General features: G+C 45.7%; 1 protein-coding gene across 1 annotated transcript in view; it reads left to right on the forward strand.

Annotated features, from left to right (window-relative positions):
• Positions 1 to 4105: 4105 nt before the first annotated feature.
• The window catches only part of CCDC175 (coiled-coil domain containing 175), a 69604-nt gene continuing 60288 nt past the window's right edge, over positions 4106 to 13421 (forward strand). Inside the window, exons 1-3 of the mRNA XM_075530705.1 lie at positions 4106 to 4310; positions 6468 to 6553; positions 9447 to 9558. Coding sequence (XP_075386820.1) covers positions 4115 to 4310; positions 6468 to 6553; positions 9447 to 9558 — 394 coding nt within the window. The 5' untranslated portion in view covers positions 4106 to 4114. The remainder of the gene's footprint in view (positions 4311 to 6467; positions 6554 to 9446; positions 9559 to 13421) is intronic.

Raw genomic sequence — 13421 nt, forward strand, 5'->3', positions numbered from 1 at the left:
TATGAAAATCCATCATGTCTTTAAAAAACCCATCATACCTAACAAAAATTGAAAGCATTGAATAATTCAGCATGCATCCCATTAGCAATAATAATACTTCAGTAATAAATGGATTTTAAATGAGCTCAACTATTTATCAGATGAAGTGTTTCTTGAGCACGTTAATGTTACCTTGGTGCTTTGACTCTACGGAGAGGACACTAGCAATTCTTAGTTGATGAGATTGTTGTAAGGAGTAAGTTAAACACTTCTGGACACAGGTAAACATGGATGACATTGAACTTCTCCATTGTTTCTTTCCACACTTTTAGTATATTTGATTCCTATGGATTCTGTCTGGTAAGATCCCTGTGTAGTTATAATTTATATTATTGATAGAGGACATTTCGGATGAATAGGCTTTGGGCCTTGAACATTAGACTTCAGAAGTGTGTGTGTGTGTGTGTGTGTGAGAGAGAGAGAGAGAGAGTGAGAGAGAGAGAGAGAGAGAGAGAGAGAGAGAGAGAGAGAAAGAGAGAGAGAGACCTCTAATTTCTTTGTATTTGGCTGTTTGGTGCAGAAGCATGAACAGTCGTCTTAACTGCTAGTGTCCTCGTACTAGCTGAGTAGCCATTGACTGACAGGCAGGGGGTCCAAAGTGTTCAGCGAACAGGTGGTGGCGTTATAACAACCGAGGGGACCGAGGGCTGGTATCGGTGGTGACTGGGCGCAGTACTTCAACGATGCCGACCTCTTCTCATGCGTAACTCCCAGTAGCCAGCCAGGCCCCTACCTGCCCACGGCCATTCAAGTACCTGCGCTGCACGGCCTGCTGAGGGCACAGTTCAAGCGAGAGGTTTGTGACCAGCAAGTGTTTTCTGCTGGCGACATCCTGACCCGCAGTGTCCATGGAATAGCAGCTAGAAGGCTTCTTCGGAAAGAGCAGTCAGGGGTGGAAGGGCACACGGAGCCCCGCTGTCCCGACCCTCAGTGAGGGTTCATGCCATCTTGGAAAAGGTGGTCGGCTCCAGTGGGCCTCAGCTAGGCTGCTCGCTCTTCTCACAGAAGCAGATCTTCCAAGAGGACAAGGACTTGGGGTCTGAGTTCGTGCACTTGGAGGGGCCGAGAGGGCTGTTCCCTGGGGGTGCCGCTGCTCATCACACCTATCAGAGCTCTGAGCACTGGGCCAGCACTGGGGGGAGGGGGCAGGGTGGCCCACAGTGGGATGTGCCGTGGCTATAACACTGTGCCAGTCTGTCCTGCTTGAGGGGTCACTGGTGGAGAGGGCTCTATAGCTGCTGGCCTGTGTGGAATACTCTGCTCTTGCGCTTCACCCGCGCAGCCAACAAGCTCCCAGGGGCCAGGCCGCTGTCCTTCCTGCCCGCAGTCCCCCTCATCACGAAGACGCTGGCCGCACTTGTGTACGACGACTCCGGTGTTGGAAACGCTGGATAAGCAGGTTTGGGACACCAGGTCCATCCTCCCCACCCACCCACCTGTGGGTACCCCACAGGCATCGCAGTCCCCTGCATCCCTGCGGCTGGAGGATGGAGACATTTGAAGAACGTGCCGCAGGTGATCACCAGATAAGTGGTACTTAAAAAGGACAAGAGGAGGGGGGATCTTTGGAACGCAGGCCAGCCCCAAAGTTATCCTCTGACCCCACAGACCCCGCCCCATCGGTAAACCCCGCCTCCGGCCCCGCAGGCCCCGCCCCGTGTGCCTCTTCTCCCGCATCTCCAAGGCACATGCTCAATTTCGATGAGTGTGCTGTCAGCAGCGGTAGCATTGAGAAGCTACCTAACTGACCACGGTACCGGTACCGATCCAAGACAAGCATCAGGGAAGCCCAGCTGACCAACCCTGATAAACCACAAGGCCCAGCCAAGCACTCCCTGCTGACCCTCACCGCCCTGTCTACAAGCTGAACTCTGGACGTGCCTAGCTGAGCTATGACAGGAGTGGGACTCTTGGACCCTCTGTCTGATCTGAAAGTGGACAGCGTAAAGCTGATGCAGAATGCCACCTTCTGTTGCCTACTGGGCAGCCTGCTGGCTGTGTGTGCCCAGAGCAGAGGGTTCCAGCTGAGCTCCCTGGGAAAGGTGTCAAAGGTGAAGGACACAGAGGGCTGGCAGTCACTGCTACACTACCTCTGTTCCCAGAAACGCCAGACCTGGCCCACCCCTCCGACTACTACTCAGAAATCCCTGCCCTGACCTGGTGGGCCAAGGTGGACTTTGACGTGGTACCCTGACCTGGTGGGTCAAGGTAGACTGAGAACTTGGGGCAGCTGGGGTGGCAGGGTTGGTGAACTCACCCTTGCCTGTGTGCCAGCCTCACTTCCTGGTCCAGTGTGCCCATTGTGTTTTCAAGCTAAAGAGAGTGCACCACCGGGTCTGCAACAGGTTCCACACCTTTGTGCTCCATCTGGGCTACAAGGCACTCGGCCCAGGCGACCCGTGGGTTCTGCCACTCTCTGCAACAGTTTGCCCACAAGCACCACAGTGGGATCTGCAGCAGCAGCAGAAGTGTATCACATACCACAAGCCCAACAAGCCTCAGAGACCCATGATCACCAAAACAAAGAAATTCTCAGTTGTGGCTGGGAGGCTCCCAGAGACCCAGCTGTTCCCTCTAGCCAGCCAGGCTGGGATAATATGGTCACACCAGCACGAAGACCTTACAGACCAGCAGGCCTGAGGTTGACCCACAGTCACCACAGCAGAGAAACAGTCCTGAGCAGCTCCCCTTGTGGTGTTCACACCAGTGAGGGTAGGGGCTGGGAGGGCTCCACAACACGCCCAGAGGAACTCCCAGTCTCCAGTTCACTCAACTGCACCTCCGATGCTTCAGAGGTCTGGGAGCAAGTCGTTGAGACAGATGCGGAAGAGCAAGTGCCAAGATGACCTGGTGCAGGCAGTGGGACCCTGACCTGGAAGTGTAAAGGTGCTGCTTCCAGGAAACCTCTGTGAGCCTGGCCCTGGACCTGGACCTGCAGGGCAAGACATTACTGGGAGAGAAGAGCACAGAGCAGAATTCTAACCCTCTTCCCAGACTCCAGAAAGCATCTCAGTGCTGGCAGGGGTCTCCACGTGGCTTCTCCAGCTCCCAGGGCTGCATCAGGGGAAGATCATGTGGCTTCTCCTCAGCCATATCTCGCAGGGAGTGAGGAGATAGAGATAGAGAGCAAGAGTGGCCCGCCTCCAAGGAGGAATACAGGAGTTCCCAGAATCCTCAGGAGAAGGCCCTGCCAACACAGAGGCTTCATTGGCTATGGCCTGATTGACAGGCTAGACTCCACTCTTTCACTCTTAATCCTTTCAAATTGACAAACAATTATATCACAAGCACAACAGTCTTCCTCTTTTTTGCTGTCATTCGGCTTTACCAAACATGATCTTTTTCCCAAGGGACTGGTCTCCCCTGACAACATGTGTAAAGTAGGTGAAACAAAGCCTCACCATCGTTGCCTCTAAGAGCCATTCTGATTGTACATTTTCCAAGACAGATTTATTGGTTCTTTTGGTGCCCATGGCACTCTCAATATTCTTCATCAGCATCATATTCCAAATGCATCAAGTCTCCTTTGGTTTTCATTTTTCAATGTCCAACTTTCATAAGCATATGAGGCAAATGAAAATACCATGGCTTGGGTCAAGTCTACCTTAGTCCTCAAAGTAACATCCTTGCTTTTCAACATTTTAAAGAGGTCTTGTACAGAAAATTTACCCAATGCAATTCACCGTCTGATCACTTGACTGCTGCTTCCATGAGCATTGACTGTGGCTCCACGTAAAATGAAATCCTGACAACTTAATCTTTGCTCCGTTGACCATGATGTTCCCTACTGGTCCAGTTGTTGAGCTGTCATCCATACTGAAGGCTGCAGTCTTTGATCTTCATCAGTAAGTGCATCAAGTACTACTCACTTTTTTCAGCAAACAAGATTGCATCATCTGCATATTTCATCATTCTGCAGCCACTTAATATCCCGTGAATATAGTCAAAGGAGAAGCAGCGAGGTACCCATCCCAGTACGGCCCGCTAGGGGGTGCCCGTGGCCTCCGCGATCCCGTTGCTGTGGCAACCGTCCACCATAGCACTGACTGCCTAGGCGCCGAGCTAGAAGAGCAAGATGTCACTGAGTCCCTGCGGCAGTGACCTGGAGGTCCGCCCCAAGTCGCGACAGACAGCTACTAAGCGGGCGATGGCCAAAAACACCAGGCGGGCGGCCCGCCTCTCCACCGGGCGCTCTCTGGAGTTAAGCACCGCGCCCCCCACCCTGGGGTGCGGGGTCGCGACCAATGCGCTGAGGCAGCTCTTCGTCGTGGGTAAGAGGCTTGCAGGCGCCAAGGAGGTCCCCACGGAGGCGGCGCCGAGGCGGCCCTCAGCGGGAACCCGCAGCGGAGAGCTTCCTCCGGGAGCCCAGGCCCGGCCTTCTCCGCCCCTGGGGTGGGGATGGGGTGGGGGAGGGGGAGAGGAGAGGCGCAGGGCCCTGCCCCGCCTGGTCTAGCGCTGCTGGAGGGACTGGGCCCTGCCGGCTGGGGACAGGTCCCAGACTCCCAGGCCACCGCCCTTCTGCGCTCTTCTGTGGTCCTCACACGCCTCCCGCCTGCTTTGGGATTGTGCCTTTGGTCACCTGCTCCTTCCTTCCCGCCTTTCCTGCGCAAGTGACCGTGCTTTCCTTCCCTATTTCCCCACTGGCAACTGGAATGTTTACCACTCACAAGACAGCAGAGGACCGCCCCGCAGGGCCCCTCTCCCATGGCTGTTAACCACAGGTCCGCAGTTCGAAACCACCAGCTGCTTCGCTAGCGAAGGATGGGGCTTTCTACTCCCCTAAAATGTTGAGAACTCTCAAGGGAGGCACTATAGGGACGCAATGAGTCGGCCACGGCTTGATGGCAGTGAGTTGTTATTTCTAGGAAAGTGGTCTTCAGAGGCTTCTATTGTACAAAGTGGCTTGCTTCAAACACTTCATGGAAAATTTCATTCCGTTTTCCCATGAACTTTTTGAAGCCCTGATTTGTATTTAGCAAGGGAACCTAGATCCTGCCACCCTGTTGCCCAGGAAAGAATGGTTAGGAGATGAGAACAGCAAAATGGTCTTCATTGGTGCTGGATTAACATATTTCCTCAGTTAAAGCACCCAGGTTGTTAGGACGTCACCTAAACTGAGTGATAAGATGTATTCCCAGAAAGGGCATTTCTTGTTCAGATCAAAATCCATAGACCAACCAAGAAGGCATCACCTGCAGGAAGTTTTTGTATGCAAAACCTTCACCGTCCTCATGGTGGGTAGCCCTTCAGGCCCATCTGCAAGCTCGAACAAGTGTGTCCTCATTTATTTCATTAAGAAAAAGGAAAGGAGATTGATCGCCTGCGGTGCCCGTCTCTCTCTGGCATGAACTTGTTCAAAAACTCCTAGCTGCTCTTCATTTAGTGTGAGAGCTTCCAGCTCACTGCCCAAGAGTTGAATCTGATTCATTTGAGCATTTAGCTCATTTTTAAAAGTCCAACACCATAATTTAAATGCATAAGTTCTTCCGTTGTATTCCTTATTAACTGTCCATGTACATGAGGCTATTGAAAATACCAGTGCTTGGGAGCAGGCACACCTTAGTCTCCTCAAAGAGACATATTTGCTCTTTAACATTTTATTTTTTGTTTTATCCTATATAGATCTCTTTGTACTATACAAGATGCAAAGATGAGTATTAAAAAGAGTTGGTTCTCTACAGGAAATCCAGGATAGCTAAACCCCTCAGGACCAATAATGAGAGTAGTGAGCCCAGGAGGGGAAGGGGAAGGTGGAGTAGAAAGGGGGAGCCAATCACAAGGATCTGCATATAAGCCCCTCCCAGGGGGACAGACAACAGAAAAGTGAGTGAAGGGAGACATCAGACTATGTAAGACATGAAAAACTAATAATAATTTATAAATTATCACAGGTTCGTGAAGGAAAGAGGGTGGGGGGGGAATGAGAAGCTAATACCAAGGGCTCAAGTAGAAAGAAAGTGTTTTGAAAATGATGGCAACAAATGTGCTTGACACAATGGATAGATGTATGGATTGTGATAAGAGCTGTGTGAGCCCCCAGTAAAATGATTTTTTAAAGGAGTTGGTTTTCAAGGAGTATAAATTATATACCTAAGTCAGAGTACCATAGAATAGAAAGAAGCAAATTAAAATATATTCACATAAAATGCTAAGAAAATCAGCCATAACAGGCATAACTTCCAGCTCAATAAGCACATGAGATAGATCTCAAATATTACTGTTACTTTGGTGCCATTTCCTTTTTCGATGGAGTCACAATTCGTGTGAGATGGATGGGAGAATTATGACCAAGGATAATGACCCTTGAAGAGGCTAAATTACTCACATGCAGTCAAAGTCATTGTCAATGATAGAGCTAGCCTTGCGCTCTTGATTTAGACAGATGAATAAGAGATTCTAATTTTCTCTTTCCTTTTTTTTATTTTTAGAAAAATCACTACAAAGTGACTATTTTAAATGCGATGAACAAGTTAGAAATTTTCTTAAGGGAATTTCGGAAGCTGTTAAGAAACTGGTATTGTATTCTATATCTCTATCTATAAGAATTATTTTAAGATGTATTTTGTTCTCAAACTTTCATCAGCATCAACTCTGTCCCTGGGTAGCACAGTTTGGTATTGGCTACTAACCAAACGTTGGCAGTTGGAACCCAGCCCAAAGTGCCACAGAATCCACGCCTGGTGATTTGCTTCAGTCACAATGATAGCCAAGAAAACCCCGTGCAATTCAGTTCTACTCTCTAACACGTAGGTTCGCCATGACTTGGACTCAACTCTATGGCAACTTTTGTTTTTCTGTTTAAAACTTAACAATATGAATAGCAGGGGTGGAATTACCTTTATTTTAAAAATAGTTCCTTTCAACTTACCAATCATTTGCAACAGTATTGGTCAACTGTAGATCATTGCTTATTTTCCACTTGGAAAACGGAATTATGTACTTGGGCTCATTCAGAATACCCCTGCTGATGATGGCAGAGCTTGATTATAGGGCGGGCCACATGATTAAATATCAATGGATAAACATTACTCAACAACAAACAATGGACAAACAAGCAAACTCCTGACCAGGTTGAATGGATGGTGCCAGTTAATTCCATTTTCTAAAAACAATTTTTTACAAAACTGGTGGTTATGAGTTGGATTTCAAGGTCAGTGGTTTGAAACCACCAGCTGCACTGGGAAAGAAAGATGCCGTAAAGATGTACTGCATTGGGAACCACAGGGGTGGTTCTTTGATGTCTTATAATGTTGCTATGATTCAGAATCAACATCATGGCAATTAGTTGGCTTTTTGCTTTTTTTGGTTTGAGTCACCTGAAGTCGACAGTGCTGTTGAATGAAAACAAATAAAACTCTCCTAGTTGTACTAACTTGGCCCCTATTAAAAAAAATCATTGAATAGTTAATGAATTTCCTTCTGAAGAGTCATAGATATGCCTCTGTTTAGCCCTAGGTGTTTACAGTGCTTCTCCTGAGCAGTCAGAATTATGAATATTCTTCATTTGATTAAAAAATATTTGAATAATTGATTACAGTACCTATATCTGAAAATATAGAGATAGGGAAGTTAAGTAAGTGTGAACCTACAAACTGATGACAAAATGTCATTATTTTATAAGTGTGCTATATATAATTATACTTTATCACCCACTTAATTTAATAAGTATATATAAGCACAATTTTCTATCCCCCACCCCCACCCCCAGTGCTTGCCATGTTCCAAACCGTCCTGACCCTTCCACCCCCACCCCCACTGGTAACCATCAAAGTCTGTTTATTTTGATCTGAAAACTTTTATCTTGATTTTTCTTTAATAATAGTGGTCTCATACAATATTTTTCCTTTTGTGATTTACTAACTTCACTCAGCATAATGCCCTCCAAATCCACACATCATGAGATGTTTCATCATTATTCTTTAACAATGCACAGCATTCCATTGTGTGGATGTACTAGTTTATCCATTCTTCCATGGATGAGTATTTAGGCTACTTCCACTTTCTTGTGATTATAAGCACGTTCTTTATGTGTAGTGTGATCCTGGGGCCCTCTGGAAACTTGCCCACTCTTTTCTTCTTTTAATTATGTATTTTTCTCCAGGACTTGAAGGACTCCAAATATGTTTTATGGGTCATTATCCATCATGGTCCCATTTAATATCTGAGCTGGGAAAATCTCAAATACCAGAGATAAAACCCTTGTTCATTTTTTTAAAATCATTATATTAGGGGCTCATACAACTCTTATCACAATCCATGCATACATCAATTGTGTAAAGCACATGTGTACATTCATTGCCCTCATCATTCTCAAAACATTTGCTCTCCACTTAAGCCCCTGGGATCAAGTCCTCATTTTCCCCCTCCCTCCTTGCTCCCCACTCCCTCTTCATTTTTAAAAGCCATACATTTTCATTGTAAAAAATATTATACACGTTGACTAGAAAATTTAGTGAAAAATAGATATGCAAAAAAGAAGAAAAAAGCCATGATTATTTCATCATTTTAACACCTTTTACCTGTAGGCTTTAGTGATATTAATTATGTTCACCATGTTACACAATGGTGCTAACCAAAAGGTTGGCAGTTCGAGTCCCCCCCCCCCCTCGCTCCTCAGGAGAAAGATGTGACAGATGAAACCCGAGAGGACAGCGCTTCTACTCTGTGCTGCCAGGCGGCTCTGAGTCAGAATGGACTCAGCTCTTACGGGTTTGCTTTCCGGTTGCACGGCCGTCACCACCACTCATTCTCAAAACAAGCACAACAGGCTTGTCTATTTTCAGGTGCTGCCCACACTAGAATGAACTTTTCTAGAAAATGATCACACTACACGTATGATTCTTAAGATCACAGAATAGCTGTAGCCATTATAATCATTTTTTTACAAGATGAGTCCTCTATAACTGATTTTTAATAACTTTTTCTTTTGTAAATTAGCCCCACCAATTAAAAAATATCCCCATCTGATTACTGTGATTAGATTTGTAGGCATAGATCAAGTATGTCTGAGAGAATCACTGTACTTGTATTATACAGGCATATTTTTGTAGACATTTTCAGCTTTCCTAATTAAGTAGACTTCTTTCTCAATGTTATCCTTCATGTTGGTGGCTTTGCTTCCAACTTGCTTGAAAGTGCTTGTAAGAGACAACTCCATCTAGGGAAAAGATAATTTCTGAGTAGAAAATAGCAGGTACTGAAATATAAATTATCAATAATGTCTTAAACACAGACCATGGAGCAGAAACTTCCCCCATTTCCTGCTTTACATATAAATAATGACTGAAGATTGCTTTACCAAAAATCCCATTTTGACCTCTGACAACACTGACAGGGGTACGGTTTAAGAACTGAATCTTAGTTTATTTTAGTGTCTTAACTTGTAAACTTTCTATTTGAATTTTCAGGAAGAAATGAGAAAATCTACAATTGATCGTCTAGAAATCGAAACCATGGAACTCAGCAGACTGTATTTTCTGTTGGAAACTCTCCCCAGTTGCTTTAGCAGAGAACTGGAAGGTACTTTTGAGGTTACCAACTGTTGACATTTGGTTTATAAGACAGTAGAGATAAGTACTCATCACAAGATGGGTTGAGTAGTTACTGCATATTTAAATGTAGCCAGAAAGAGTGCGTCACAGAAACACAGGGTCACGGTGGTGTAGAGTTGCCTTGCTAAGCACAAGGTCAGTAGTTTGAAATCACCAGCCGCTCTGTAGGAGAAAGAGGAAGTTTTCTACTCTTGTAAAGAGTAGCTGTCCTGGAACCCACAGGGCCAGTTCTACACTGTCCTTTCAGGTCACTGTGAGGGAGATTCGACTCCATGGCAGTGAGAAGTTGAAATCACACACACACACACACACACACACACACACACACACACACACACGAAAGTCAGAAATACAGCTACTAGGATTTCAGTTCATACATGTGTGGGTTTATTCCAAACTTCCATCAGTGAATGGTAGGAGACAAATTTGTTCAGTGACACACTTGTCTGAAGCCTTTAGGGTGCTTTCTAAAAAAAGATCCAATCAAACCTGTGGCTTCTGAGGGGATCTGCTTGTCCAGTTAAATTCAACACAGAAAGATCAGCTCACAAGATTGTGGGACCTGTAAAACTTTGGGGATTCTAAGGAGTAATCTTGATAGATTTCCTCACAGACACAGAATGATCAGGAGGGCTTATAATGAGGAAGTTTTAAGAAAATTGAGAACTGCCTGGGTGAAGACACTGCCATGGAAATTGTGCCAAGGGCAGTGTTCTCGCCCAACAGTCTGCTCATGCTTTGAAGATAGGAAGAGCTGTCCTACCGGAACTTAATTGGGAAGCTTAATCCCATTCTCCCCACAGCACTGATCCTTTCAGACTTCTTTTGTTCTTAAACCTCAAAAAACACAAGCTGAGTCCCTTAAGAACGCCCAAACTGCCAGTGTGACGGGGTACCCATCAGAAGGCAGAATTCTTCCGAGAAAGGTTAGAGAGCTGGAGACCCCACTTCCAGGAGGGTGCAGCCAGGTGGGGGATATGTCAAGAAACAACAACTTCCCATTTGGCCCTTTTGTACAGTGAAGGTTGCAACCCTTTCAACCCCCTCGTGTTTCCAGGGGCTTTGTTTGTGTGCTCAGGTGGGAGGCAGACCTGCTCGTGCCACCAGCTCCCCAGAAGTAGCATTTCTTAAGCAAGATACTGAAACACTAACCATCAAGGAAAATGCTGACAGACTGTACTACTTGAAGAATCTTTTTTCATCAAAGGATATAATGAAAAGAGTGAAAACTCAAGCTCCTCAATGGAAGATAAGTTTTGTGACCTCACTGTAGTCTGTACACACACACACACACACACACACACACACACACACACACACGAAGACAGAAGGAGTAGTGGGGGGCAGAGAGAGAGAGAGAGAGAGACTGGATTTGAGGAAATGGCTCAATTGCCTTTGTGAAAGCAATCCTGATGTGGGTCCAGGCTTTTCCAGACTCACCGTGGTTACAGGGGCTGATGAACCCCAAATCAGTAGGTCAGGAAGTAGGTTGCTGGTTCATGTGCGTGAGGAGCTGGCAGATCTCACAATCTGCCCGTCACAAAGCTTATGTCCCCCAAACTGAAGGTCAAAGGATCATGGGCCAGATGTAGGATTGGGAGCGAGCAGAACCTCCACCTATATTGGATACAGGTGACCCTCTAAAGGAATTTCCCCATTCAAATGATTAGCTCTTATCACCAATAACTGCCACACCACCGAGGTTCATGACCTAGCCAAGTAGATACCTACCGTATATACTCGAATATAAGCCGACCCGAGTATAAGCTGAGGCACCAAATTATTACCTGGGAAACCAGAAAAACTGATTGACTTGAGTATAAGCCTAGGGTGGGAAATGCAAGATGTGAATTAACAGAGACCAGAGGGGAGAGACGGAGCGCAGCCACAGACACATCCTTACCAGTTCAGCTGCTGGCGTAAGTGAATCACTATGGGTGCTTCTGTGAATTGGAGCTGTCCATGTTATAGGACGGCTCTGATTGGTTAGATGTGAGTAAACAAGCATTCAAAGCTCTACAGTGTCAGCAGGGCTTTGAATGAACAGTGGAGGAACGGTAATCACCCGTAAGATGTTACACCTCGCCGGGGTACCACTGAATCGTGTATACGCCGAAACCGTTTTTTCAGCACATTTTTTTTGCTGAAAAACTCGGCTTATACATGAGTATATATGGTAAGTTAACAATCACACACCCATAACCAACTCAGGATTTGTAGTAAACAATATATAAAGAGCTCTTTTTAAATCAATAAGGGAAAAATAGACAACACTAGGGAAAATTAGCAAGAAAACTGAAAAGGCCATTCATCAAAGATGAAATCAAATGACCAACATGCAGACAAAGAGTACTGAGTTTCATGAGTAAACCTTGCCAAAGCCAGAAACGGTGGGAGGTGGACGCCTGTTAAGAGAAGCAAAACTCCGTGATTTCCCACTCATGGAGAGGAGTAGACAAGTGCTAAGACTGCACCTGGTCAAAGATGGAAACCTTTCAAGGCCTAGAAAAAGCAAGGCAGCCTAAGCTCAGAGTCCTGGCACCTCCTATGGACAGAGTTCCTCAGGAGTCCGACGGGCAAGCCGGTGCAGCACCTTAACTGTTTCTTTGCCTTCCTGTGAGCCGCCCATATGCTCCCCGGCGGTCTGGAGCTCAGCCCTCGGCATTCCACTCCCTGAACCCTCTGGTCTTAGCCCCAGAAATAGAGCCAGTTCTGATGCCTGATACCTGTGCTATTTACAGTCCGCACTCCCTTTTAGTTATTAACCAATTATTCATTATGCCAATCCCCCATTATAACGGAAAAAGGTTCCCTCTCCAAACGACTTTAAGATACCTGTCTGCTAATTGAGCCTTGACTAATGCAGCAGATAATAAAACCATTGTACTTCAGAGAAAATATAGCCAACTGTCTATGTGGGCAGAGAAAAAGTAAAACTCGGAAAGATGTGTACCAAAGGCAGAATTATGGCTGTTTTTATTTAATTATCTTTGGTTCCTTTTCTTTATTTTCAGGATATATTATTTTTATCATCAAGAAAATATTTTTGAAGGAAAAAATCCAATATTGGTTTATACTTGGTACCCACTGACTGCTTAACCAAATAAATTGGTTTATATATTACATTACGTTACATTACATTATATTTATATTATATTATAAAATGTTGCCACTCAAAGGGAGGTCCTTGGACCAGTAGCATCAGTTTCACTCAGGAGTGGAGCTAGAAATGCTGACACCTGGGCTCGCCCCAGACCCTCTGCAGAGAATCTGCCTTTCAGCAAAATCCCCTGGTGGAACATGTGTATATTTGAGACACAACGTTCGAGAAGCGCTGATATTATGGACAATTTAATGACCAGCCTAGAAGTTGAAAAAATAGTCTAGCTCTCTCAGAGTAGCAACTGGTTAGTTTCTACGGAAGGTGTTGTGTAGAAATGGGTGGTTCAGGACTTTCTAAGCCTGTGGTCCTCAACCTTCCTAATGCTGTGACCCTTTAATACAGTTCCTCGTGTTGTGGTGAGCCCCGAGCCATAAAATTATTTTCATTGCTACTTCACAACTGTCATTTTGTTACTGTTATGAATCGGGCGACCCCTGTGAAAGGGTTGTTTGGCCCCCAAAGGGGTCGCGACCCACAGGTTGAGAACCATAGCAGTGTAAAATTCATGCGTTTGACCCTCATCTCTCATACACTGAACTATCCTTTGAAGCTGTATGTGATTACACTGATTTGTTCTTTATTGATGAATAATTGGGTCTTAAATACACGGAGTTCTCCAGAAAGCAAAACCCGCTGTGGCGGTGGTTTTTGGATGAGTATTTTATTGC

This window comes from Tenrec ecaudatus, chromosome 14 (genome assembly GCF_050624435.1).
Source record: "Tenrec ecaudatus isolate mTenEca1 chromosome 14, mTenEca1.hap1, whole genome shotgun sequence".
In the NCBI taxonomy this organism is placed as follows: Eukaryota; Metazoa; Chordata; class Mammalia; order Afrosoricida; family Tenrecidae; genus Tenrec; species Tenrec ecaudatus.